This window comes from Pseudorca crassidens, chromosome 6, assembly GCF_039906515.1.
Source record: "Pseudorca crassidens isolate mPseCra1 chromosome 6, mPseCra1.hap1, whole genome shotgun sequence".
In the NCBI taxonomy this organism is placed as follows: Eukaryota; Metazoa; Chordata; class Mammalia; order Artiodactyla; family Delphinidae; genus Pseudorca; species Pseudorca crassidens.
Window position 1 is genome coordinate 59,313,599 of NC_090301.1, and position 27,231 is coordinate 59,340,829.

Below are 27,231 nucleotides of genomic sequence, written 5' to 3' on the forward strand. Positions count from 1 at the left end.
TATTTAGGACATTTGAGAAGGAAACAGACCTCCACATTCGGCTTTCAGGCTTCTATAGATGACCATTACCTGAAGGTTACAGACATTAACATTTTTTTAATGTATTTTTTATTGAGATATAATTTGCACACAATAAAATGTACAGTTTTTTTTTTTTTTTTTTGTGGCCACACCACTCAGGCATGCGGAACTTCCCCAACCAGGGATCAAACCCACGCCCCCAGCAGTGGAAGCGCGGAGTCTTTAACCACTGCACCACCAGGGAAGTCCAGTGTACAGATTTTTAAGCGTACAGCTCAATTAATGTTAACAAATGTGTACACCAACGTAATTACCCAAACAGGTAAGATATTCCACTAGCCTAGAAAATTCCCTCATGCCCTTTCCCAGTTGATAACTCCTCCACAACCAGGGGCATCCACTGGTCCAATTTCTACCACCCTAGATTAATTTTGCCTGCTCTAGAACTTCATAAAATTGGGATTTTGTAGTATGCATGTGTACGTGTCTGGCTCTTTTCACTAGGCATAATGTTTTCGAGATTCTTACTTAATCCCCACAGGCTTACCCTGTTATAGAGAGCACTGCCCCCACGTTACAGATGAGCAGACTGAGGGTCAGAAAGTGTAGAGATTTGCAGCAAGTTAACTTAGCTACACTGGGCATGCCCAGCCTAATGGAGGGGACACTGGTTTTTAAAATCTCCATCACCACCCTACCCGTTCCCCATGACCAGAGAAAAAGTAAGATCACCAGAGAATGCCCAGGATTCTAGCAAAGAGGCCCTTCCACCTTAAAAAAAAAATGGCCTGTACTGGGGAAACATTTTAAAATCTAAAATACAGAGGTCAGAATAAACTTTTTAAGATTCAAGAGGGGGGAAAAAAGGGAAACAGTCTCATAGCAGGCGACTGACTATTTTGAAATGTAAGAAGTCATACAAGATGAAATAAAAATACGATAGAAATGTTGGTCATGCTGGTATTAAAAGTAGTAAGATGTTGATGATTTAGGCCTCCGAAGGCTCCTTTACACGCGTTGCTATTATCTCGCTCAGCTGCTGAAACCTGCTGTTTTAAAGGCAGGAGAGTGGAACATCCCGAGATAGCACCTGGGTTATTTATCATTATGTATAACCCTGGTACACTCTATTTTATTATGCTGCCTTTAAAAGGAAGATAATGCAAGTATGGTTAATTTGTTTCTCTTCTTTATCTATACAGTGTCGTGACCCATCACGGCTTTGTCCCACGAGATTTGTTTTTCAGCCCAAAAGAAATCCACAAGAAACTCTCCCTAAAAATTCCATTAATAACCTCTTTCAGCGCATATAGGTTGCAGGGTCTGGAACTAAGAATGTTTTAATCTCTCCAGCAAAACAATGTCTCATAATGATGTACAGGACTATTGCTGTACTGATGAAGAATCATACATAATTCAGCACCTTTCACTTGGCACCACTGTGATGTCCTCATTAGCCGTGGCTCACAGTGTCTGTCAGATGGTGTCCATGTGAACGCAGGCATTATATTGTCTTTGAGATGTGCAGCTGCTTCCATGACACTGCCAGTATATAAAAACATGACGCCAGTTTGTTTTATTTAGTGCTAAACCTTCCAGTTTGTAAAAACAAGGCTGACACAGAGCCTGACATGAGGCAGTGAAAATAATTAGCTCTCATTTTCTCAGCCTCCTATTTCCTTCTCCCTGCTGTGTTCTCTTTCCACTAAACCACCACATGTCAGTCGAAATGGGAGGCAATTAGTGGGCTCATTTCAGTCCCCACAACTGTGCTGAAAAGAAAGTATTTATGATGGCACAATGAACAGCTGAAAGATTAAATAACATTTGCCTTTTGAAAAGAAAATGACTTCTAGCTAAATGGGCAATTTTTGATTATTCTCAAACAAGCTTAGAGTAGTTGGTTTTTAAAATACAAGAAAGGAAAATGAGTCATTTTTAGGTGAAAGAATCAAATAAAACTTGACACAGTAATGCAAATAACTCATGTTTTATTGCAAAATATGTAAATGCGTTATACCCTTAACAATGGCTTGTGTCTAAGGTCAGGGCAGACTGGTGCCAACCAGACACTAGTGGAGATAAGGTTGTTCTGTTGCCTTCTGGGGAGTTGTTATTTGAGTTATGCTTGAAAAAAGGACTTTAGGGATGATGTTAAAATAAAGTGAAACAAATCAAGTGAGATACACTTTCATACGATGCATCACACACTTGACTACCTGAAATGGTTCAGATGTTAGTTGACATGTTTGGAAAGGGCTTCTTTCTTTCTTCATTTTTAAACTGTATTTGAAATTGGGAGGTACAAGGTATTCATCTTGGAGAAAAAGAATAGTAGGTCTTCCTCTTGATTTTTGAATAAATAAGAATCTATTCTATCTCAGACTGGGTTTCTTAACCAATATAGAAAGTGGTCTCGCTTACCTAATTACTGCTTAAATGTTTTTAATGCTGGGAAATGGGCTGCAAATAAACTTTCACCCAAGACCTTCAAAATACAAAAACAGCTCTTATACCTATTAGATTCTCCTCCTACCTCCCATGTCTCCAGAAATGACTCTAAGAAATACAATTTTTGTTTCTTTTTTTTAGAAATAGAGTTTTTGGGAAAAAAACCCTAAACTGTCCTAGTTAGCAGGCATTGTTTATTCTCAATCCAAATCCTAATGTTGATGTGGTTGTCACACATCTTTGCTTCCTAACATAGTGTTTTTTTTTTTGTGTGTGTGTGTGTGTGTGTGTGTGTGTGTGTGTGTGTGTGTGTGTGGTACGTAGGCCTCTCACTGCTGCGGCCTCTCCGGTTGCGGAGCACAGGCTCCGGACGCGCAGGCTCAGCGGCCATGGCTCACGGGCCCAGCCGCTCCGCGGCATGTGGGATCTTCCCGGACCGGGGCACGAACCCGCGTGCCCTGCATCGGCAAGCGGACTCTCAACTACTGCGCCACCAGGGAAGCCCTAACATAGTGCTTTTAATTTCATTCCAAATAATCTGTTCTTTTACAGTTGATTATTTCCAAGATCTAATTTTTGGTTCAGAATACACAAGTCACTGTGAGTTATCAAGGCCTTCTCTCTGCAGAACTTACAGTGATTCCCAGAGACTTTTCAAAACCTGTTTCTAAAAGCAAAGATCTCTGTTATTATCAACAACTGCGCCTGTCATCATAAAGTTGCCAGTGATGGCTGTTACAACCGTTTTAAAAGGCAGTCACAAATTTAAGTTCTGTTTCTCTGTTTGTATAATTATATTCTTACTTCCTACAAACTCAAATCCTAACTTGTGATTCATACACTGTGGTCAGTGTAGCTGTATGAGCCAATAGCCACCCAAGGGGATCTAAGCCAACAGTGGGTTCATTGGGAGCCTGGAACACTCTCTGAGCTAACTATGCATTTTAATATAGCTGGAAACCAGCAATAATGTGTTTGCAATTTATTTAAACCTATGTTTCATCAGGTATACTTCCTTGCTACTCATGATTTTGAAAGGAATTCATAATCTTGATTAAGAAGACTAAGAGTGATCCAATCTGTGCTGGAGCCAGCCCTCATGAGCTGATTGCTTTCATCTCTTCCCAACTTCAAGTTCAGTGATGTCACATTGGCAATTTGAAATTGGCCACGGTAGGAGTATTGACGACATGGAAAGCTGCAAACACTACAAGTCAGGGCTGTTTCCCCAGTTATTAGACATTTTCTGGCAGGCCATTTCTACACATGACTATCAACCCATCAGCAAGGATGTACTGGACGCCTCTCCCAGTTTTGTTTTAGTTCTATAGGAGGCTGCCTGACCTGTTTGACGAAGCCCATCGGCAACGCGAATTGGAAATCAGCAGCAAGTCATGTAGTCAAATTCTGAACTGCATTTGCTCCTTTGCTGTCAATTAAAATTTGTATTTCTTACAGAACCCTACCACTGCAAGCTTATATACTGAGGCACACAAACACATGTGTGTGTACATGTATCTTTCCCCCCAAAAATAGCTGGTCATGGGAAATAAACTTCCCTACACTGAATTTTTCATAAACGCAAGACATATCAAAGTAAGGCAAAGCAGGGGCTTCCCTGGTGGCGCAGTCGTTGGGAGTCTGCCTGCCAATGCAGGGGGCACGGGTTTGAGCCCTGGTCTGGGAAGATCCCACATGCCGCGGAGCAACTAAGCCCGTGAGCCACAACTCCTGAGCTTGCGCGTCTGCAGCCTGTGCTCCGCAATGGGAGACGCCACAACAGTGAGAGGCCCACGCACTGCAATGAAGAGGGGCCCCCACTCGCCGCAAGTGGAGAAAGCCCTCGCACAGAAACGAAGACCCAACACAGTCAAAAATAAATAAATTAAAAAAAAAAAAAAGTAAGGCAAAGCACTGCCTTTTAGTTCTTCCAAAATGTACAAAAGGTGTTGACTTTTTACTTCCTTACAAAATCCTTTGTGCCCTGTTATTTTATTCATGTTTATCTATCCATTTATAAAAACTCCACAATAGGAAAAAAAAGCCCTATTTGGCAGTTTTTAATATTTATAGTGCTTTGAGGAAGGGCCTGGAGATTCAATTAAGTTTATTAAATGCCACATTTTATAAGCAATCTAATAGAGACGTGAAAGCACCATAGTAAGTGGGAAGTATTTGTGAAAAGCAGCATTTGTAACCTATAGCTAAACAACTGGAGAAGCAGAACTATTGACTGAATTTCTTCAGGTGGGGAGTGGGAGAAGGGGGCCAGGTACCAACAGTGACGGACGTAAGGAGGGAGGCGGGGGGGACGGAGAAGACTTCTATTCCGATGGGGCCAGTTAGTGCTGCTTCCACCCCTTCCAAATGTCCCTCTTATTTTCTCTACCTGGTTCGCTTGCCCCTTCAAAATGCCTCTCGGAAGGAAATCAGAAGAGATGGTCATCTGGAGGGAGGTGGCTGGAGTCTGGAAGCCAGTCTCTAGTTAAGGGTCCACTGGAGCCAGGGTGTCGTTTCCCAGGCTTCTCCCCTAAGCTCATCTCTTCTCTACAGCTGGTGATCCACTTAGACCCAAGGGAGCCCAGCTTCAATCAGGTTTCCTTGCCTCACTGGGGAGAAAAGGGACTAAGGACATGAGAGAAAAGTCTGTGACTGTCCAGCACACACAAGGAATGAACGGCTCCTCGGAGAGTTCCCTCCTAACTCTGCTTTTGAATTTTTATGACACAAAGTCTCAAAAGGAACTCGGTGAGAAAACTCCTGGGTGAGTTGATAGTTTATTCCTTGGCAATTTGAGAATCAATGTTCCTGACTGGTGAGTTTATAAGAGATATAATAATAAACTCTATGCAGCTGAATATTTCAATAAAAAAGGGTGGTCGCCACCCTGGGGAGCGCATGAAGCTGCCTGAGATTCCGGAAGCCGCTTTCCTTCTGTAGCAAGTCAAAGGCCTTAGATTACAAAATGCAAGGCACTTTCCACATGAGACAAAAATAGTGGTGGTTTAGTATTAACTGACCAAAAAAGGTGTTTGCCTTTTTATTACCAATACACCTATTTTGGGGGATGACGATACTTTTCAAAAAGAAGGAGTATGACACCAGGGTTGAGCCCCTGGGCTGGACCTGCCCCTAACCAGGTAGGAACTCTGGGGGAGGAACTTTTCCTCTCTCCTCCTCAGTTTCCTCCTGGGCCTGCAGGGATACTGCTCCCTATGAGGGTGGATTGTAACAATTACACCAGAAAAATGTTTGCAAAGCACTTGCCACGATGTCTGGCTGAGGTATGAAATAATAATAATTACCATAAGCATTTCAAGCCCTTCGCCCAGGAAACTTGAGCTGAGAAAGACCCAATTTCTGCCAATACCACTGTCAACTTGGAGGCTGCCTCAATGTACATTGTTATTCAAATTAAGAATTAACTTGACTCTTTAGAAATGGGTCAGGTAAATGGGTAAAACTCATTCTCAACTTCTTATTAATTTAAATTTTCAGGGAACCCTTTTGTCCAATTATTTCCCCTGCCAGGTTGTCTCAAAAAAGGAAAGGAAAAAGGATGTTTGTTTCATTTGTGGATGAATTCTTGAATTCCATATGGTGCTGGTGTCTGGTGAGGGCCTGGTCATCCTGAGGGGTTGGGGGCGGCAGCAGAGACTAAGTTCATGGGCAGGGGGTCACGCAGGTGCTCTGGGCTACTGGAGCAGGCACAGGCTCCCAGACGTGAAAGGCTTTCCTTGGTCTGGTGAATCACCCTCACTTATATGCCATAATCCATCTAGTTGTAAAATGAGGCTAAAAAAAGAATTTAATCTGAATTCTTTGACCATAAAGGTCCACAGGTCTTTCTTACAAGGAAAGGCTTTATTTTCTACATATATTTGTATATTTGTGGATAAGGTCACATTTCCATTGTTTCCTCTTAGTAGGCCAGTTACTGAAACAACAAACCAATTTTAAGTGGTAGCTAACTGGTGGTCCTTTTCAGAGGCAATGGGAAAACACAGCTACTATTTTCATGATAAAGTCACTGTCATACATTATTCCCAATGGCTGCCGTCAGCATATATCTTTCATTTTAATTGTAAAAGAAAAGGTGAAATGGTCAAGCGAATCTCCCTGATACACAAACTCAGGTTTGGAGAGAACTTCCAAAACCCCAGTGTTCTCGTGTAACTTATTCTAGTCATGGAGACGGGGGAAAGGCTTCATCTTTTCTGTGAAGATGGGCTTATGGGAACTCAGTTAATTGGGATTTTGAGGAGGACCTTTTTTCTTGGGTTCTACCTTGAAGGGTCAAGGTAACAAGGTTTTCATGTGGGGAATTTAAATTTCAATTTAAAGCACATTTGTGAGAAGATATTTCAAAATGTTAGGTTATAGTCTGACATAATTGGGTAGTTTAGACCTGGACAATAATTTACTCTAGGATTATTTTGTGGAAGTTTCCAGATGGCTTAAATATCTTGCGTCAGGTATTAGAGCTTAGCACATGTTTAATATACAGGTGATGATGAAGATGTAATTTCTGGTCTCAGCTCCGTCCTCTTACCCTAGGCTGGTAACATGCTTTCTCTAATCAAGGATGACAATACCATGTGCCTTATGTATCTCACAGAAATGCCAAGGGGGATAAATGAGATGACATGATGAAATAACTTGAGCTCTTCAGAAAGAAGGACTCTCTAAGCATAAGTTTTAAAACATTATATTCAGAAAATTATTTGCAAACGACCATGAGCCTCTTCGAGCTCATATTCTAAACTCATCCCTTCCAAAAAAAGCTTTTCCTGGGAATTCCCTGGTGGTCAGGACTCTGCACTTTCACTGCTGAGGGCCCAGGTTCAATCCCTGGTTGGGGAACTAAGATCCTGCGAGCCGCGCGGCGTGGCCAAAAACTTTTTAAAAATTTAAAAGAAAGGAAAAAAAGCTTTTCCTGATTAACCTCACCCATTCCCATCACTTCTTTATTCTTTTAGCACCTTGGTGTTACATCCGCATTGTATATTTCACTCTCTTTTTTTTTTTTTTTTTTGCGGTACGCGGGCCTCTCACTGCTGTGGCCTCTCCCGTTGCAGAGCACAGGCTCCGGACACGCAGGCCCAGCGGCCATGGCTCACGGGCCCAGCCGCTCCGCGGCATGTGGGATCTTCCCGGACCGGGGCACAAACCCGCGTCCCCTGCATCAGCAGGCAGACTCTCAACCGCTGTGCCAGCAGGGAAGCCCTATATTTCACTTTTGATCTATTGCATTATAATGTCATCTATCCAGCTGCTCACCTTAGAAACTGGGTGCCGTCCTGGCTCCTCTCTATCACCCCAACTCCAGCTAGTGACACAGTCTGATCAGTTCGGTCTGATCAGTTCCGTCTCAGTGTCCCTGGACACAGGGCACTTCCATGGCACTGCATAGCCTCAGCTCCTTGTTCCTTTTCACCTGGTTGTCTGCACTGCCCCACACAGGACTTTATCACTCTATCCCGAACCCTTTCCAAATCATCCTTCTCTGTGCTTTTGAGAGATCTTTTTAAAACGCAAATAGAATCCTCTCTACTCCCTGCTTAAAACTCTTCAAACGCCTTAGCTCAGCACATAAAACAGTTCTTTTTCTGGTCTCCAGCCACCATTCTGGCCTTAACTCTCCCCATGCTATTCCACCTGCTCCATGTTAAAGTCGCCCCAGAGGGAGCGATGCTTGAGTTGAGTTGTGAGGTCCTATAGAAATCAGTCCAAAGAAGAGCTGCCTGTGTTTTCCTGGCTTCTGAGCTTTTGCACATGCTGTTCCTTTTGCCTTCAATGTCTTCTCCCTACCTAATAACTCCTGATGGTTTTCAAATTTTAGTTCAAGTATCACCTCTACCAAGAAGACGTCAAGATCCTCTTCTGACCCCTTTCTACATCACTTCAGTGCTCATCCACTGTGCTTTCATTGAATGATGTGCATGATGTTGTAAAAAATGCATCGTTCTGTATTAAAACCATTCACTGATCTTGTCTACTTCTTCCCATAAACTGTGGGTTCCTTGCAAGGCAGTACTATACTTTTTTACTTTGCATTCTGAGCATCTAGCATTGAGCCAGACACACAGTATGTCCTCAGTAAATTTCTGCTGAGTGAATGGATGAAATTATTACTCTGCATGGGTGACCAAGGATCAGCAGACAATCGAAAGTTGCAGTGACTTTAGGCCTTATGGATAACCAATGACTCAAGAAGTCTATACCATCATGGTCAAAACCAGACCACTATATTTGGTCTCCAATATCATTTATAGCTTCTGATTTTTACTAACTATGTATATATTCAGTTTTCCACATTAACAAGTCATTTCTTTGTTAATTGAAAATAATTTTCTTGGTTGAGATTACCCTTGACAAGTCTTTTTCAGGAAAATTCTTCCCTCTTCTTTTACCCCATCCAAGCCATAAAAATGTTTAAACACACTGGGACTTCCCTGGTGGCGCAGTGGTTGAGAATCCGCCTGCCAATGCAGGGGACACGGGGTCATGCCCCAGTCCGGGAGGATCCCACATGCCGCGGAGCGGCTGGGCCCGTGAGCCATGGCCGCTGAGCCTGTGCATCCGGAACCTGTGCTCCGCAACGGGAGAGGCCGCAACAGTGAGAGGCCCGTGTACCACAAAAAAAAAAAAAAAAAAAACTTTAAACACAGAGCACTCATAAATAAAGTACCATAGAGTTGAGCATCCCAAAGAAGGCAAATTAAAATGCGCTGTTTATTTGCCATCAGATGGACCTGGGGTGCCCACAGCTACAGAATCTCAGGATTGGAAGGGCCTTTGCTTATTGTTGGAGAGGAACTTACTCTCCTGCCCCCCTTTCTGGTAGCTGCTTCTAACAACAGGCATGAATAGACAGTGACCCGTTCACAGAGGGAAAAGAAAAGTGTCCCTATACCAGACACCTAGAGTCAGAGCAGCTTTCACTCAACCAAGTTCTGTGGCCCAAACTAGCGAGGTTAAGATTTCCATTCAGCAAGAGCATCAATATACCTGCAGTGGTGCAGGTAAAACACTCTGTCCAGTGTCTAGAAAGAGCATCTTTTTTTTAAAAAAATAAATTTATTTATTTTATTATTTATTTAATTTATTTATTTATCTTGCCTGCGTTGGGTCTTTTGCTGCTGTGCACGGGCTTTCTCTAGTTGCGGCAAGCGGAGGCTACTCTTCGTTGCAGTGTGCGGGCTTCTCATTGCGATGGCTTCTCTCGTTGCGGAGCACAGGCTCTAGGCACACGGGCTTCAGTAGCTGTGGCACGCGGGCTCTACAGCACAGGCTCAGTAGTTGTGGCACACGGGCTTAGATGCTCCGCAGCATGTGGGATCTTCCCGGACCAGGGCTCGAACCCGTGTCCCCTGCATTGGCAGGCGGATTCTTAACCACTGCGCCACCAGGGAAGCCCAAGAAAGAGCATCTTTTGAAGCCCCTGGTAAAACTAACCCCTTGCAACAATTTCCAATCATTCCCAAGTGCTGGTTCCAGGAATGACCTGGGGTAAGCATGGTTTAATTAGTGAGGGCCAGTGGGCCAGCTGAGCCCCACAAGCTCTCCCAGAGTAACGGGCTCATGTTGTGAGGAGTTGTTTTTACAAGGTCTCTTTGCAGCATCAAAGGAAAGGTACCAATAGTGCAGTAGTTAAGAGTTTGGTTCTGGGGTCAGAGAGGCCTGCATCAGATCCGTCTTCTGCTACTTGCTAGCCATGTAACCCTTGGACAAGTTAATTGGCCTTTCAGAGCCGTAGTCTCCTTATTTGTAAAATGGGGGAAAATAGCACCTACATCTGAGTCCTGTATGCCTGGAACGTGAGTGGTCAATTAATAGACATGATCACTATTACTGGCTATTCATAGTAATCCAAAGTAACAAAAACCTATTATGATTCCAATTCATATGACACCTAGCCCACGTAATTAGCCCAGACTCTAAACATAACATAAAGTAGCAGCCTGACTGAATGAGATTTGGTCAAATGTCCTGCCACCCCATTTAGCGCTGATAATCTAGGTTTCCATTTTGCCTACAGTTCCATTCTTGCTGTTGTTCTACTCTCGATATTATAAAAGTGATTCCCCTTAAAAAACAAAGAAACTGGAATCAGGAAGCTGTGACGCCAAGAAGCATAAACAGTTACTCTAGTGTCCGTGCCCCCGACCTTGACACTGCCCACTGCCCACCATGGTTTGCAGTGCGTTTCCTTGAGGGTTTGGGTGGCCTCACACAGGGCTCTTCAGCTGAATGAGAACGATTCCTAGATTGGCTTACAGAGGCAGCTGGCAGCCTTTCAATTAAATTCTATTTTATAAAGTCTATAAATTTACTCAGAATCATGTTACCAGCTGGTAGGGGGTATATAAAACCACACAGTTCCAGGAGAGAAAAAGAGTAAATTAGACTGAAATTGATCCAAAGGATTTAAAATATGATTTACCTGTAGGCCAGTCCCTGGTTTCAAGTGAAAACCAAAAACAAGTTCAAGGTTCACTATTTTTTCCTCATTTTCTTCAGGTTCACCTACTGAGTCCTGAAACAGAAAACTAAGCACTGTTTATACTACATAGTGTTTTTACTTTTACTTCTCATGTAAAGGAGACGATTTCCCAGCACTAGTTTTTCCATTCTAATCTATTGCTTAATTTTTGGTTATTTTGGAATACACTACAAATTCCAATTACTAAAAGCAAGAGGAATGACATATTAAGCCTTTGAGAACTTTGCCCAATGATTTGTCTCATGCACTGCAAACTGAATGACACCATCTTACATTTTTCACAATGCATCTTGCATTGTGCAATTTTACCCCAGAAATGCACTTCGTCCCTGGAGATGCACAGAGACTTCACCTTGAGAGTTTCACAACACTCAAGATATTTACACCCTAATCCCAAAGAAGAATTATGCAGTTCCTAGAGCATCTGTGGATAGAGGGCCAAGCAGAGGAACAAATGGATCTTCGTGGGCTTAGAGATGGAAAACCAGAGTTGTTGGTGAATGAGAAGAGTTCTGTATATTGTTTGCAAGTATCTACTAATTTTATAGCAAACTATGCTGTATAGCTTTAGACTATATTCAAAATAGTATGTTAAATATACTAATATGTTATTCAAACAGTAAAACTTCTACCTCTCAATGCAAGTGGCAATCCAGAGCTTAGCGTATGAATTCCTTCAGCGGCTTCCATGTCGGACAAAGGTCTCCCGAGCCAGGTGGGAGGCCAGAGGTCCTCACCTACAATGTTAGCACTTATATCCTCTAGCCACTGAGGTGACATGTGTTGTCCTTATCATGACTGTATTGTTAATATTTCAACTTGCAGGGAACAAGGTTGTTCCATTTATGCACATCCTCAGCTTCACTCAAAGGGCCTTTTGTTGGACAGATATGATTAAATTTCACTTCAAACAACGGTTTCCGACATTGGCAAATTTAGGTGTGGATGTGGCTGGTACATATGTCAATAAAAGTAGCATATTCTCGGTAAGAAAAACCTTCCTTACCTTAATGAGTGGTGGGAAGTGAAACAAGTTTAGGTAATCGTGGGTTAACTTCTCAATGGCTGACTGTAAAAAAAAAACACAAGAAACCCACATGACTTTATTAATGATCCGATAATGCCAAGAAAGGATTAAAATTATTGTGCACATATAAAGGCATTCTTTATTTACGTAGTTCGCAAAATACCTTGGGGATGTTAATATCCAACATCTATTGAGAATAAACCTGGTTGTTCAAAGTATTATAGGTAGTTTATAATTATTTAATGGAACAGGAAGATATTTTAAAGATGTTTAATCTCAGAGGAAAAAATAAATAAAACCGTTCTTCAAATACTGGTAGAGTATAGTAGTGATAAGTTAATATTCTACTGTACAGAATGCAGTTGTCACCCTGAGTAATTGTGGGAAAAACAACAAAGAACATGAATATATCACCAGAGGCTCTCATTAGAGCTGAAATCTCACTAAAGGGTTTACTGCATTGAAAGGGCTTTTCTGTGGGTTTGTGTCCAAAGCTCCCTCCCCCAGTGGAGGACAAAGGACTCTTAAAGGAAAGGAGGACAATTTAAATTATGATTCTTGTTTATACTCATCAGGTATAATCCAGCTTTTCTGTGAACTGAGCATATCACATAGAGAGTAAAAAAGTACTGATGTAAGAAAAATTAGATGCATTTTTAAAAAAGTGAAATGAGGGCTTCCCTGGTGGCGCAGTGGTTGAGAGTCCGCCTGCCGATGCAGGGGACACGGGTTTGTGCCCCGGTCCGGGAGGATCCCGCGTGCCACGGAGCGGCTGGGCCCATGAGCCATGGCCGCAGAGCCTGCGCGTCCGGAGCCTGCGCGCCGCAACGGGAGAGGCCACAACAGTGAGAGGCCCGCATACCGCAAAAACAAAACAAAACAAAAAGTGAAATGAAAGCTGTTGGCACATCATCCAATAATGAGCACTTATTGGATGTTAGGCTCTATTCCTTCTTCAAGGTTCCTCCACAGAGGGCTTCCAGGCTCGGGTGAGGAGGACGCCAAGACAGGCTGAAAGGAACAACCAAGTAGCAAAGGGCAGGTGGACAGACCGTCCACTTTGCAGTTGTATAATCGACCATCTGTAGGCTGAGAGACTCACTCGTTGAGAAGGTGTACAACAATGCCCTGCCTTCCTCAGTGAGACCGCAGAGAATGGAGGGCACTTTCTCACCCTCTGGATGGGTGTGTGTGTGCGCGTGGGAAGCACTGTCACAAGGACCAGGCGGGCTCTTCCAGTCTGGAGGTCCCCTTGCAGCGTCCCATCCCGAATGGCCCAGCTTGAAGGATTCTTTATCCTCGTTGCCCCGAGAGTATATGCAGGATGCTCCCAGACCTCCCATGGAAAGGTCTGTTTCCATGACCCTTTCCCCTCACTCTTTCCCTCTCATGTAAGCTTACTTGTCAGAAGTACCCAGGACCCAGCTGAGTTTAAGAGAGTGTCACCTGGGGGCCAAGCCCCCCACCCCTGCCCACCCCTGGGGCGGCCACTGTAATAGGGTCCTGGCTTTGGCAGAGGTGTAGGGCCCGCACGCCTGACTTTTGAGACCCACCCCCCCAGGGACTGACTGTCTTTCTGTGCACACACAGACTCTTCCAGGAGGGAGTCTGCGGTCCCCGCAGATGCTGGCTACGCCCCTCCTTTGGAGCTCAGGACAGACACTCCGCTCCCAAATGCCAAGACTCTGAATTAAGAGAAGTTGTATATACACGTTTTCTCTCTTTTCTGGGATGTAAATTCCTTAAGGGCAGGATTCTTTGTTTCTTCACAGGCCCAGGACTGTGATCAGTAGGCATCCACTGGATTTGCTGAACCATAATCCGTAAGTTTGGACATCGCTTGCTCTAACGATACCAACCAGCACAGAGGGGCACTTAGACTGTCCTAGGCTGGGTCTGGGAATATTTAAATCACAGAGGCTGTTGAGGAGCTATCACAACTCGCCACCCCTTTTCCTCCTGACTGTTCCTTAAGGAACGAGTCCTATTTCAAAGGCAGGAGAGGGGAAGGGGAGTTGGGAGCATCTTTTTGGCATCTGCTAAATGGGACAAGATTGATCAAATCTCTCTCTTTGAACCCTGAAACTTCTCTGTACCAGAGAGAAGAATTTTTCCTACTGTAGCCCATCTAAGCCAGCGTTGCTTTTCAGGACGGATTTGCCCACAGCGGGAGGTTGAGATTAAATTATTTACCATCATTTAAGATGTATGTTTATGCATGAGGTTTCCTGCCCATCTTGTGAGAGGGAGCAGGTGGTAGGTTAAGGCTAAGCCATCATCTGAAGGGTGCTGAGGGGCTGTAAGGATGTTCCTTATGTGGCTTCAGGGCCCATAGGACAGAAGTGGATGTGTTCTCCTTGGACCTCAGGGAGGATTTCCCTGAAAAAGCCTGGTATCAGTAGCTTCAACTGAGGCAAAGGGGAAAGTTGTTGGCAAGTTGGTAGAGCCTTTGTCAAGATGTGGATTTGGATAAGAAGTTGCTTTTTCTACATTTCCTTCCCTTTAAAAAAAATACTTATTTTATTTATCTATTTATTTTCGCCACGTGGGGTCTTAGTTGCGGCCTGTGGACTCATAGTTGGTGGCATGCATGCGGGGTCTAGTTCCCCGACCAGGGATCGAACCCGGGCCCCCTGCATGGGGAGCGCAGAATCTTACCCACTGGACCCACCAGCGAAGTCCCTACATTTCCTTCTTTATTCTATTTCTCTTCTTTCTAACCTGTGTCCACCCTTCCATCTACCCACACTGGGGTTGAGGAGGTTTGGGGCGTAAACTCGATTTCATTGTAAGATCTCTCTTGAAACAGACCTCTGAATAATAACAAGGTGCACACAGATGCCAGCAAGTGTTATTTGGTTTGAGTAACTAAAAAGCAAAACAAAACAAAGAAACAAAAAAACAGAACTGGTTGCTAAACTACAAAAAAAGCAACAACAACAAAAACAGAGGTTTAGCTTTGAAAGTGTTTAAGGGACTTCCCTGGTGGTGCAGTGGTTAAGAATCTGCTTCCCAATGCAAGGGAGATGGGTTCGAGCCCTGGTCTGGGAAGATCCCACATGCCGCAGAGCAACTAAGCCCGTGTGCCACAACAACTGAGCCCATGTGCCACAACTACTGAAGCCCGTGTGCCTAGAGCCCGTGCTCCACAACAAGAGAAGCCACTACAATGAGAAGCCCGTGCACCTCAAGGAAGAGTAGCCGCCGCTGGCCGCAACTAGAGAAAGCCTGCGCACAGCAACGAAGATCCAACACAGCCAAATAAATAAATAAATAAATAGATTTATTAAGGAAAAAAAGAAAGGAAAGCTTTCAAGACTGAAGTTCTGGGGGGAAATGTTAAGATTTCCTGAGAAAATGAAGGATAAGAGTACACATAAGGTGGTGTCTGTTCTGGGTAAAATTTGGAAGATTGCAGACTTCACTCAGTCTGTGGACACGTTCTGGCATCGTTAGGGGTCCCTAATGGATATCCGGCCTCTCTGGCCTCAAAGCAAGTTGCCTCCTGCTATTGCCGGGTGGGCTGGCAGCTCTGCAGGCGCACACGGCTTTAGTGCCGCACGACGCTTCTTCCCACACTGAGGCCCCTCCACAGGCAGAGCCCTGCCGCCAAAACACCTCCTCCCCACACCCTTCACCCACTTACACCTCCTGGCCCTTCAGCTCTCAACTCCATAACTTCTGCACAGAAGCCTCCCCTCAGCCCAACCTCAGCTCTCCTTTGTGGTACTTCTTACAACTGCCATGTTACCATTTTTGCATGATTAATGACTGTCTTCTCCACTAGACTAGAGACTTCCTGAGGGCACGGGGGCTCTATGCAGGTGTATCCAGGTGACTTCTGCTGGACCAGGTATTAACCCTCTGTTCTGGGATTATGAAGAGGGAGTAGGGGTCCCATGGGGGCAGCAGCTAACGATCAGCTGGTATGAAGTATTTCCACACTGTGACCACCAGCTCAGCCTCTAACGTGACACACGACCTACTCCACAGTAGGAGCTCAATAAAGGTTTGCTGACTGAATGTTCTCCCTTTCTGAGGTACCTTTAAATGGATGATATGCCCCTTGGAGACGATGCCCATGTCTTTCAAGTCTTCTTCCTCGAGAAGAAGCAGTCGCTTTCCTGTAATGTTGTTTTCCTTAAACAAGTTCGCATATAGGCTCATCTCCTCTGAAGTGTCACCTGAAGGGAGTGATTAGAAGACAGAATAAAATTAGACTCAATCACATCCCAAGCAAAGTTAACTCCACGAATTAAGAAGGTAAGCTTTTCCACTTGCCTTTTCTGACGAGCTGCTGAACCCAAAAATACTGTGGAAGAGAGGACATATATGGTTTTGAAGATTCATTCATGGTCAGTGGCCAGACTTAACAGTAAAACACATAGTTTTTCAATGGATTAAAATACCTTTAATTCTTGCTAAACCACAAAGGGAAAACAGAAGACTTTCTCTTTACTGTTTTAAAACTTCAAGGTTTCAAATTGGAGACATCCTCCCTTTGGGGGTCTTGGACCCTTGAAGGACCATTGGTTTTCCTCCTTATTTGAAAGATATTTAAAAATCCTTTCAAGAAGATTCTTACTTATAATGCTTTTTCCATTCATGTGCCAGTGGTCCCCTGGGTTGTTGAAGGGCACTGGTTTACCCAGGAATTGTCTGAGTGAGAGGGACCACACGGCAGTGGACAGAAAGATGGATAAAATACGTCCTCTGTTCTAGGCCTGGTCATGAAGTAGCTTTGTGGCCCGAGACAAGTTCAAGTGTGGAGCTTCCTACACAGAATGAGGTTGGACCCAGCAACCTCAGTCCTTGAATTTCCCTTGGCGTGTGTTTACCGTAGCCTCTCACACTATCCAGGTGAAGGGAGACAGAATGGGGGGCCACACCCAGGCCCACCCATTCTCTAGGGAGCCCTTGACCCTGGAATTTTATTTAAATGGTTTGAAAACCACTCAACCTCAGAGCAAAGACTAAAAATAGCTTTTAGAGCTCAGTGCCTTTTAAAACATTTCTTCTCAGATGAGAAGGGCCAACTTTGCAGCTGGGGATAAAGGGGTTCTATGGAGGCCTGTGAAGAGGCGAGCCTAAGTCCTCTGTCCTTGTTAAGCAGGGCTGGCAGGAAAGTTAGAATCACCAGGACTCAGGGAATGGGAAATAGAGGTAACTGGTGCTAGCGTACTTCCCCTGCAGAAGCCACAGAGATGAGCTTATCTGAAAGCAGGATTACTTCACCAGAAGACCAAGGGCTTGGGAGGATGTGCCCTGGCCCAGAAACCAGTTGAGTCTGGTAAACCTTCCAGAGACCTTCCCAAGAGTTTCTAATAATGAGTTTGACTTTGGGGTACCTAGTCTATTTCCTGGGGTGTGGGCCTGCTGAGGCTGGCATACAAACTTTTATTTTTTCCTTTTTCATTTAATGAAACCTTGAACTTATAAAATGGACCTGGACAGGCAAAAACCCCTGAGGTCTCTGACCAAGAATTCTCGGACCTGTTTTTCACTTAAGGAAACAGATACAGAGATATAACAGGCTAAGCAGGATTGTTCCTCAGGGTCTCTACCCAGACTGTAGGGTGTGGGATTTCCTTTGGACTTAACTAGTCTGTTCACATCCTCCCCCAAACATGGGGCTTCTCCGGCTCCCACTTCAGAGAATGTCTGGGAGCTCGGGTCTATTCCTTCTTGGGAAGGTCAGAGTAAAGACAGTAAAATGAACAGGGCTAAGGCACTGCCTCTACCAGTTCTTTCCCCACCATGGTTCAAGTCCATCCCTGGTCTTTTGGGAAAACTTAAGATCAATTTTTTTCCAAGTATGTTCATTTAGTATCCTGGATCCCCCCTTTAACTGGTATTCATTACTGTATCCTGGTATACCTTTCAGAGCAAATAGGGAGGTGGAATCCTCTTGTAAGATTTGAAGAGATACTTGCTTTGCTCGAGGCCTTATTTTAAATCATTACTGCATTAAAAATAGAAAGACATGGAATTTGTCAACTTCTCCTACTTAACACTTTCCTAAGGCCCAAACCCCTCTCCCTGTATTTTTAACTTGTGGACAAATTTATGAACTACCTGCCCAGGTTAAATGACGCATTAAAAGAAGCTGCTTACCACATCCTCTTCTGTCCACGCACCAATCTCAAAGGAAGGCAGCAGCTGCATGGGAAATATGAATGAAATGGAAAAAAAGAAGGAATATTATCACTGTCTTTTTGGTTTATCCCCACACTTTTCAGTATTTTAGCTCTGGGCAGCTAAAACCAAGCAGCTCTGGCTTGGTTCCTCCTGCAGGTGGCATTGAATGGAAACCAGTTTTCCCAACCGTTAAGGAATTTCTCAGGGTTCCAAAGATGTTGCCCACAGAAGCCAAACCACCTCTCAGTAACAATTCATTGTGCTTGGTGAGCCGTGACAATGGGACTCTGCACATCTTGGGATTTTCCACTCTTTGTACTTGGCACACTGAGAGTAGTTTTACCTCCCATGAGAAGGCCTTGGCAGTCAAGGAATTTCTGACGTTTGTCAGATACCAGAGCCGTCTTCGGAATTCTCAGTCAACACGAAGACCGTTTGATCATTAATGAAAATTCCAAAGCAACCACTTGGTAACCAGATGTTTTACATGCTTATTTTTAGAGGGGAATTTCTAAGTGTTTAAATGTCTCAGTTGCACTATATTTTTAAAACAAAATATTAGAAGGACACGTAAAATTGGAGCCGTCCTAAGGAACCCAGGTTGCAGAGTTGCTCTAACTAAAACTAAACTAAACTAACCTCCCTCCCTGGCAAGTATACAAACATGAATGACAACTTTGCAAGAAGACTCCTGCCTGCCCATTTTCAGAGCCAAAGGACTACTCGCTTCAATATATGCTCCATGGCCACAGACTAAATAAATACCTACGTAACGGGAAGAAAATCTGTGTCTTGTGACTTGAATTAGTTTGCTATAGCCATTAGTTTTAACCAGCTTAACTTGCCAACATGGTTGGATTGCTCATGAGGCAATATGGCAAAGTGTCTTTCAACACGTGTTACAAATAGTATTTTTTGTGCGAGTTGAAAAAAAAAGAAGTTGGATTTGGTTACTTTTACCATTAGTGTAAACATCAGAGGGTGGGTGAGTTAATCCTTCTAATCTGCAGGTATTTTAAATTCACATGCTCAAAACCTTGCTAGGAAAGGCATGCCTCTGCCTTCAAGGAGCTTTTAATTTAAGGGGGGGTAAAGTAGGTATGGACTATACCTTGGGAGGAGTTCAAGGCCACCTTTAGTTTCCTCAGTGCCCATCAGAGTGCCTGGCACACAACACCTGGTAAATTTTTGTTGAACAGTTTGTTGAATGAGTAAAACTGAAGGGTGCATTTACTATGATGCTAAATTCTCTGGTATGGAGTTCAATGTCTATGGCTATACCACGGAAAAGGGAGGGTTTCATAGACTACCATGGGGGATGGAAGGCATAGTGGCTTGAGCTGGCACAGCAGGGCTAGAAGAGAGGTGACTCCTGGTGAGAAGCAACAAGGCAAGACACTGGCAGTGGTGGAGGCGGGACAGGAAGGAAGGACGGGCACGGCACGTTTGTTCAACGGGAGCTCCAGATACAGTGTGCGCGTGTCCAAGGATCAAGGGGAACTGCAGCCAACTCTAGGGGGCCAGGCAGATTTATTTAAAAAACCCACTAGTTACAATAAATCTGAATGCATAGAGTTTGAGACGTACAGATAAGTTGCAAGGGTATAAATCGCTACCGCTCTATATGTACTCTGCTACCCTCATGTGCTCCGATTCCCACAGGACTGCCCCTTCCCTCCTCTGAAATACCTGGCGTTTGCAGTCACATGCACTCACCTGCTTTAATAACGCAGAAACGAAAGTGACTTGAGAAACAGGATCTAAAACTGAACTTGATCAAAGAAAATACATGACAAGTTTTATTTCTTCACGGGGCAGCTGGATACAGCTGCAGAAGCGTCATTTGCTTTTCCCATCACAGACTCAAATGTGAAATAAGGAACTTGTTTGATTAGTTTAAGAAACAACAGACTGCTTTACTTTACAGAGCCGTTTAGGGCTGCATCAAGGCTGGCTTTTAGAAGAAGTGAGGGTGTATGGAATGTTTTGATTTGTATATAATTCCCAAATGTTGTGCTGAACAAAATTGATAAGTATTTCTTGCATAAAGGTTGTAAAGGAAACAACTAATCAAAGCCAACATCTTTGGTTTTCACGTCCGAAGGAGAGAAGAGTTGACTTGTGCTCTGAGGGTGGCTCACCAAGATGACGCCAAGGGAAAGGCGCTGGATTCAGTGTGAGACTTGCTCCGGCAGGATTCTTGCATGCTGCTGGCAAAGATTAGTGAGAGGAAGGCTGGAGCCAGGCATGCTTCAAGACGGTTTGAATTTGGCAGAACAGGGGAGAAGAGTTAATATCTCCAGCCACAGAGTGGCTTCCTATTTCCTCTATGTCTGCTGGACCTTGTTAACATTATCAGTGTATCTGCTATAGGGTGAGTTCTAAGCTTTTCTGTCTCTCTTTGGGGATTAAAAAAAAAAAAAAGCCACCTTGTGACTGCCCCATCACTTTACAAATTCATTATTTACACTCCAATTGATTTCAGGAGAGAAGCTCACACTCACGGTCATGCGTGTGATAATGATTCCTTCAAAGGTTGTTGGGAATCCAATCTAACAAAGCTCTGATATACACAATAACACATAACAAAGGGATTTACTGTCAAAACGTTTATTGCAAAATGGAGTCTTAAAACAAAGGAAAGCAAAGAAAAGTTCACATCAAAATGAAATGTATGACACCAACTTGGATTTCTGAATACATTGTGGACTTTGTGTTGGAATATCAAATTCCAACAATGAAGTCAATAACTGAGTAGTCTTACCACACAAGAATAAAATTTAATCTTCCATACAAACATGATACACGATTTTGGCATAGGACTTGCTCAGAATAACATTGCGATAGAATAATTGAGAAAAACGTTTTGTTAAAAAAAAAACCAATAAGGTGATAATGCCATCTATTCAAAGCTCACACTCAAAGAATATAAATATTTTCTATCATTTAGTACAAAAATTTTAAAACAGTGCAAAAGCAATATGTGCAGTGTATTGTATCTGACATTAAAAGGTCTATTATTCTGCACACAATATAAAATAGTTAATGTACGTGCCTGAAACTCTAGCTCTGAAGTAAATAAACACATGCCAGAAAGCTCCTCACAGGTAATAGAGTGCAAACTAAGCTGGAGTCTGAGGAAACATAGCTAGTCCTCCAGATGGCCTGGTAGACGCTCATTTCTCATCAGGGAGGCTGCATCTACAGCTATCAGGCTATGTTACAATCAAAAGAACAGAACAGATTCTTCTCTCTGGAAATGCTTAACATCTAAACAGGAAAACAGTCTTACCCCAAAGCAGCAAAAGGTACCTGATTATAGAAAAATTATGCTCTATGATGTATGCGGTACAGTAGACTGCTAGTTTCAAAAGGCAGCAACAAGTCTAGTGTATCAAAAAAAAGGATCAAGATTTAACTCAGAGTAAGTTTTAAAATTATCTTTCATGAAATTCTTACCACTCCAATGAAACCTCTGAAAAGCAAAGTTGTGTACATCGTAGTGCCATGAGAAATCGTTTTAGATCTCTCCCAAACCTTCCCCCCCACCCCAATTCCTTGATTTTCATGGGGATCAAGTTTGAATTCCCCAGCTGGTGGTAAAGTCTAACAAATCTACTGCATATTAAAAATCACTGGCTAATAAAAAGAAACGAAATTGAGTTATTTGTAGTGAGGTGGATGGACCTAGAGTGTGTCATACAGAGTGAAGTAAGTCAGAAAGAGAAAGACAAATACCGTATGCTAACACATATATATGGAATCTAAAAGAAAAGGTTCTGAAGAACCTGGGGGCAAGACAGGAATAAAGACGCAGACGTAGAGAACGGACTTGAGGACACAGGGAGGGGGAAGGATAAGCTGGAACAAAGTGAGAGAGTGGCATAGACATATATACACTACCAAATATAAAATAGATAGCTAGTGGGAAGCAGCCGCATAGCACAGGGAGATCAGCTCGGTGCTTTGTGTCCACCTAGAGGGGTGGGATAGGAAGGGTGGGAGGGAGACAGATGCAAGAGGGAGGGGATATGGGGATATATGTATATGTATAGTGATTCACTTTGTTATACAGCAGAAACTAACACACCATTGTAGAGCAATTATACTCCAATAAATACGTTACAATACAAAAACAACAACAACAAAACTGATCTGAAAAGTGAATTAAAAGCTGTATAATTAACATCTTCATTAGAAATTCTGCCTATGGCTGATAAATATTTCTTTTTAAATTTAATAAGGCTAATAATAGAGTCTAAAGTCTTCTAAATCATCTTCATAGATCAAGGGAAACCACTTTAATATTCTGTTTATATGATGCAGATTTCAGGGATGTTCAAAACCCTAGAAAGACACTGATTTGGAATAGAAAGTAAAATAGCCAGTGCCCTATAGTAATTACCTATAGCCCAATTTTAGGTTAGAACACTGCAAGCGTATCACTGAGGTTATCAATTCTGCTGTGTCCAAAATCTCTGCAGTTTCCTGATGGCAGAGTATTGAGCTATGACCATCTCTGGAATTTCTGTGAGGAAAATGGCAGCAGTCGAGAGATTAGAGAAATATTACCTGAATGATGGTAAACCTAGGTCTGGGTTGTTACCTTTCTCTTTTGGCCTTATTTGGCTGCTTTTATTAATGCACCAAAACCTTATGTATAATCCTAATAGATCTAATTATTATTATACGTTTTTATTTAATGTAAATTTTAAAAAATGTCCATCCCATTCATTTCATACGTTCTAAATTTATTTCCGGTTATTCTCAAATGAGAGACAAGGTTTACACTCTTTTATTTTTTAAGGTTTACACTCTTACATAAGGTGCACAGATCCCAAAATCAGCCCACAGAGATTCCATTATGGGTAAGGCCTTTCCTGACCACACTTTAAAGTCCACAACACTCCGCTATGGGCCTCATCCTTCCCTGCTTCGTTTCCCAGCGTGCACTTATCAAATGTTTACTACATGATGCATTTGTTCTGTTTGTTGGCCATCTCCGCTTGCTGGCCTGTAAGCTCCGCAAGTGCAGATTTTCATCTAGCTGTTCCCTAGAACGGTACCGGGCGCAAAGGAGGGGCTCAATGAATACTGGTGGGATGGATGACTTTACCTTGGCCTGGGAAGATGTGCAACAACAAGCTGTGAACTACCTGGTCTCTGGCTCTCCTTCAGGTTACATGGCACAGAGCCCCAGGGCATGCTGGGAAGTCAAGAGCTGAAAACCATCCCCTCTGCTCCACTCCAAGATCTTCTGCTTGAGTGGCTCGTCTTGAATCAAAGAGGCCTCCTCCATGTCTGAGTGCAGACAGGATGGCTATTTATGTTTGCACCTGTTTGTCACCAGCAATATACTGTGGTGTGTGTGTATCTGTGTCTATATTTGCATAGACATAGGAAGTGTATCAGATTGGGTATGTGGGGAACCCATCTTCTAGGGGAAATGTTTACCTCTTCTTTCTGTGTTTGCCTGGTCTGTGGGTGGTAGCAAGGCCTGCAAACACCTCAGACTAGCTAAACCTTGCCATGTGCATGGTCTTCAAAGGGCGACAGAGTAGATCGGCTCGTGCAGCTTACGTTCCAAAGATGTTCTCTATCTTTCCTGAAAGCTATTCACTTTAACTTTCATCTCATCCTACTCAACAAATATCACTTGAAATTGATAGTTTCGTTTTCCAGGTTACAGAAACCACTTATTTTTCAGTGTCTTTTCACTGGCATAGTTAACAGTAGCTAACATTAACTGACCACTTACCATTGGCCTGGTACTGTGTTAAATGCTTTACATGTATCATCTTATTTAATCCTCACAACAATCCTTTAGGTAAGTACTATTACCATTCTCAAGTTAAAGGTGAGCAGACGTACAAGTTAAATAATTTGCCCAAGATTGCACAGCGATTTTGAATCACGATCTGACTCCAGATCCTTCTATTTATCACTATTCTATACAGACTGGTCTCTACATTTCACACCCAGAACATTTTATTAGTAATTTTTCTCTAAATAAAGCTGGCACAGAGTACTGATCATTTTGTGGTATTTTCCACCCTTAATGGGGATTGGAAGCATGTCATGCTTCAAATTCCAGGAGGCTTTTTATGATCAAATATACTTGGAAATAATATTAGACAATATCTATGATGATATCCTTTCTTAAATCTTCTATGGGCTTCCCTGGTGGCGCAGTGGTTAAGAATCCACCTGCTAATGCAGGGGACACAGGTTCGAGTCCTGGTCTGGGAAGATCCCACATGCCGCAGAGCAACTAAGCCCATGTGCCACAACTACTGAGCCCGCGTGCCACAGCTACTGAAACCCGTGTGCCTAGAGCCCGTGCTTCACAATGAGAGAAGCCACTGCAATGAGAAGCCTGCACACCGCAACGAAGAGTAGCCCCCGCTTGCCACAACTAGAGAAAGCCCGCGCGCAGCAACGAAGACCCAATGCAGCCAAAAATAAAATTAAAAAAAAAAAATCTTCCATAAAAAGAACCACCCAAAGTACTTTGGTTTAATAGTCAAATGAACGGCACTGCTTTCAAATTTAGACTGAAAAAAAATCTTTCTTTGTTCTTTTGCCTTTCTGTATGTACATAACTACAAATGTTTTGTAGTTTTTTAATATTTTATAGTTTAAACAAGCTTTGACAATTCTGCGATAACATTCTGAGAATATCTCTCTGGCTAGCTAGGTTTTCAGAGCAGCACCTACATTTACTTCTCTTTAACACCAGCATGGCTGAGTCAGGGTTAAAAAAAAGAAATCTGGAAGGCTAGATCTGCTATAAAAAGGACCCTTCATTCTGCACTTTTGCCTAAGTAAGGACAGCTTATCTTTGCTATTCTTTTTATAATATTTAGTTCTGTCTTTAAAATATCTCTACATGTATTTAGAATCCAGGATTCTCATGCCCCTCTGGAAAACAAACACACACGCATACACTCCTGCCCCCGTATTAACGCTCACGCTGCCTGGAAGTGTGATCCCTTACTCTCTCTTTCTCTTTGTATAAAGTATAAGCTAAGCCTTAGATGACAGTGTGCTGTTAAGAAGCTTCTGGGGCGAGCACTGGTGTGAAAGTGCCACAACACTGCTGTTTGGTTTCAAGTTAGAGTATTTCTCCTGCAAACGCACTACTGAAAACATCTCTTGGGTTTTACTTTCAGAAGTTGTGCTATTAAGTATTAAAAACCCTCAGCACTTAGGTATTTCTGGAGAAGTATTTGTTAGAACTTCCTTTCGTTTCAATTTTTTTATTGTTAGATTTTTTAGTCACTATCAATTATTTCTGACAGTATGGTGTATTGCCATAAGGGGAAAAAAAACATAGTATGTTACAAGAAAATCAAGTGTCAAAGAAGAATTAGGAGTTAAGAGTGCTTGTTGAAAATGTAAGTTTTTTAAAGCAACTGAATAAATCAAATCAAATCAAACTATAATGTATTCATTTTTAAAAAGCCAGAATGTCATTCGTTAAAAAATGCTATAGTACATATAGAATCACAAGTTTCTATAATCAGGCACCACATTTGCTGATTCATTGAATAGACCTTTTTGGCTTAATCCCCTCCCCCCTTTTCTGTAAGCAAAGACAAATCAAAAGTAAAATCGTAAAGAAATGACTGTCATATAAATGTGATTGGCCTAAAAATGCAGTGCTTGGTTTTCTACCTCCTTACTGGTTTTTGTACAGACTGAGATAACAAGTTTCTTTTGTTTTCCCGGACATTTTCAATTTTAATACTTTGCTCTCTGCTTTCATTCACTATTGTTATCCATGTCATTATCTTCCTCATCACCGTCATCATCACCATCATCATCACCTTCTGACAAGTCAAAATCACTGAACCCCAGGGCCATGTTGACCTTCTTCCCCCTTCTCTTAGATGTAGTTTTGGAAGAATTCTGCTTGGCTTGCATGTTTATCTGCATCCCAGAATGCATCACAGCTCCTGCTTTGTTCATTGAGAAGATATCCCCAAAGCCCATCAGCATCATGGCCTGCAGACTTTGGTTCATGCCATGGCCCTCCCCGTTACTTGTTGCTGTGATCTGACATGACATCTCTGCACTGTTTGACTCCTCTGTCTTAGATTCAAAGTAAGACTCCTCAGACATTCTTGCAGCAAGAGGCAAGAGAAGCTATCATGAGGGAAGAAAGGACAGAAGTAAAAAGAGAAATTAGGACCAATTTATATCAAGGAAACAGATACCACAAAATTAGTGGGTGTTGCACAGAAGGTAAATGATTAGTGAAATAAATGAATGTAAGGGATTATTTGAGAATTTATTTAATGGCAGGTTTGGCTCCAGCGTGTTTACCATAATTTATAAATGACAGAGTAAATCACAACCAAAGGTTTGCAAAGCACCACAGCAAGCCGAATTTCCAATAGGAAGGAAGTTGTAAGTTTTAAGCCCTCCTTTTCCTTAAAACAAAGTAGTTTTTAGAATTCCTCTCAATTTTTCCCAATTTGACTTTCATATGGAAACATTTAGTTAATTATTATATTAAAAGAGAAATTAAGTAGAGATTAAATCTCGAGTTAAAAAAAATAAACAAGAAACTTTGGACCAAAGAAGAAAAGCTTAGAGGAAGCATAAAAACAGTTTAGCAGTCAATTGGGAGATCTGGGTCATTAGCTACCTTTTTAGCTAGATTAAGTATCTATAAACTATAAACAGTCTAGAATTCACTTGTCTCCCTTTATTATTTATTACAGCCAGATATAATTCTTGTTTTCCAATTTATGAAATCATTCACTTGTAAACAAATTCTAGATTGTCTCTAACATTTAAGTTATAAACAAGTATGTAAATACATGGGAAAACTGGGAGGAAAGGAAACTAGTATTAATTTAGATTGTTACCTTTGTCTCTATTCTCTACAAGTTTCCTTCTTTTAGCAGAATTTTTTTCTAGGAATTCTTCTCAGAGCAGATACAGACATTTATTTTCAATCTTACATAATTATTCTAAACAGCCAACCTATTTCCATAAATGTTCATTTCAGGGGTAAAACTGTTAGGATCTCAAAGTGTTACTGCCTCTTCCTTTGAGAAAGAAGCAAATTAAGGCTTCT

At 42.5% G+C, this 27,231-nt stretch overlaps 1 protein-coding gene across 6 annotated transcripts in view; it reads right to left on the reverse strand.

Annotated features, from left to right (window-relative positions):
• Nucleotides 1-27,231, reverse strand: part of MAP3K20 (mitogen-activated protein kinase kinase kinase 20) — a 174,424-nt gene that overhangs the window by 20,731 nt on the left and 126,462 nt on the right. For 4 of the 6 annotated variants that reach the window (XM_067741514.1, XM_067741518.1, XM_067741516.1 and 1 more), the window contains exons 12-16: nt 18,120-18,164; nt 16,287-16,317; nt 16,050-16,189; nt 11,985-12,047; nt 10,919-11,011 (exon numbers count right to left, since the gene is read on the reverse strand). In XM_067741514.1, the coding sequence (XP_067597615.1) occupies nt 10,919-11,011; nt 11,985-12,047; nt 16,050-16,189; nt 16,287-16,317; nt 18,120-18,164 (372 nt within the window). Of the gene's footprint in view, nt 1-10,918; nt 11,012-11,984; nt 12,048-16,049; nt 16,190-16,286; nt 16,318-18,119; nt 18,165-20,737; nt 26,292-27,231 lie in introns of those variants that run through there. The other 2 variants (XM_067741517.1, XM_067741519.1) reach the window with 2 other exon arrangements.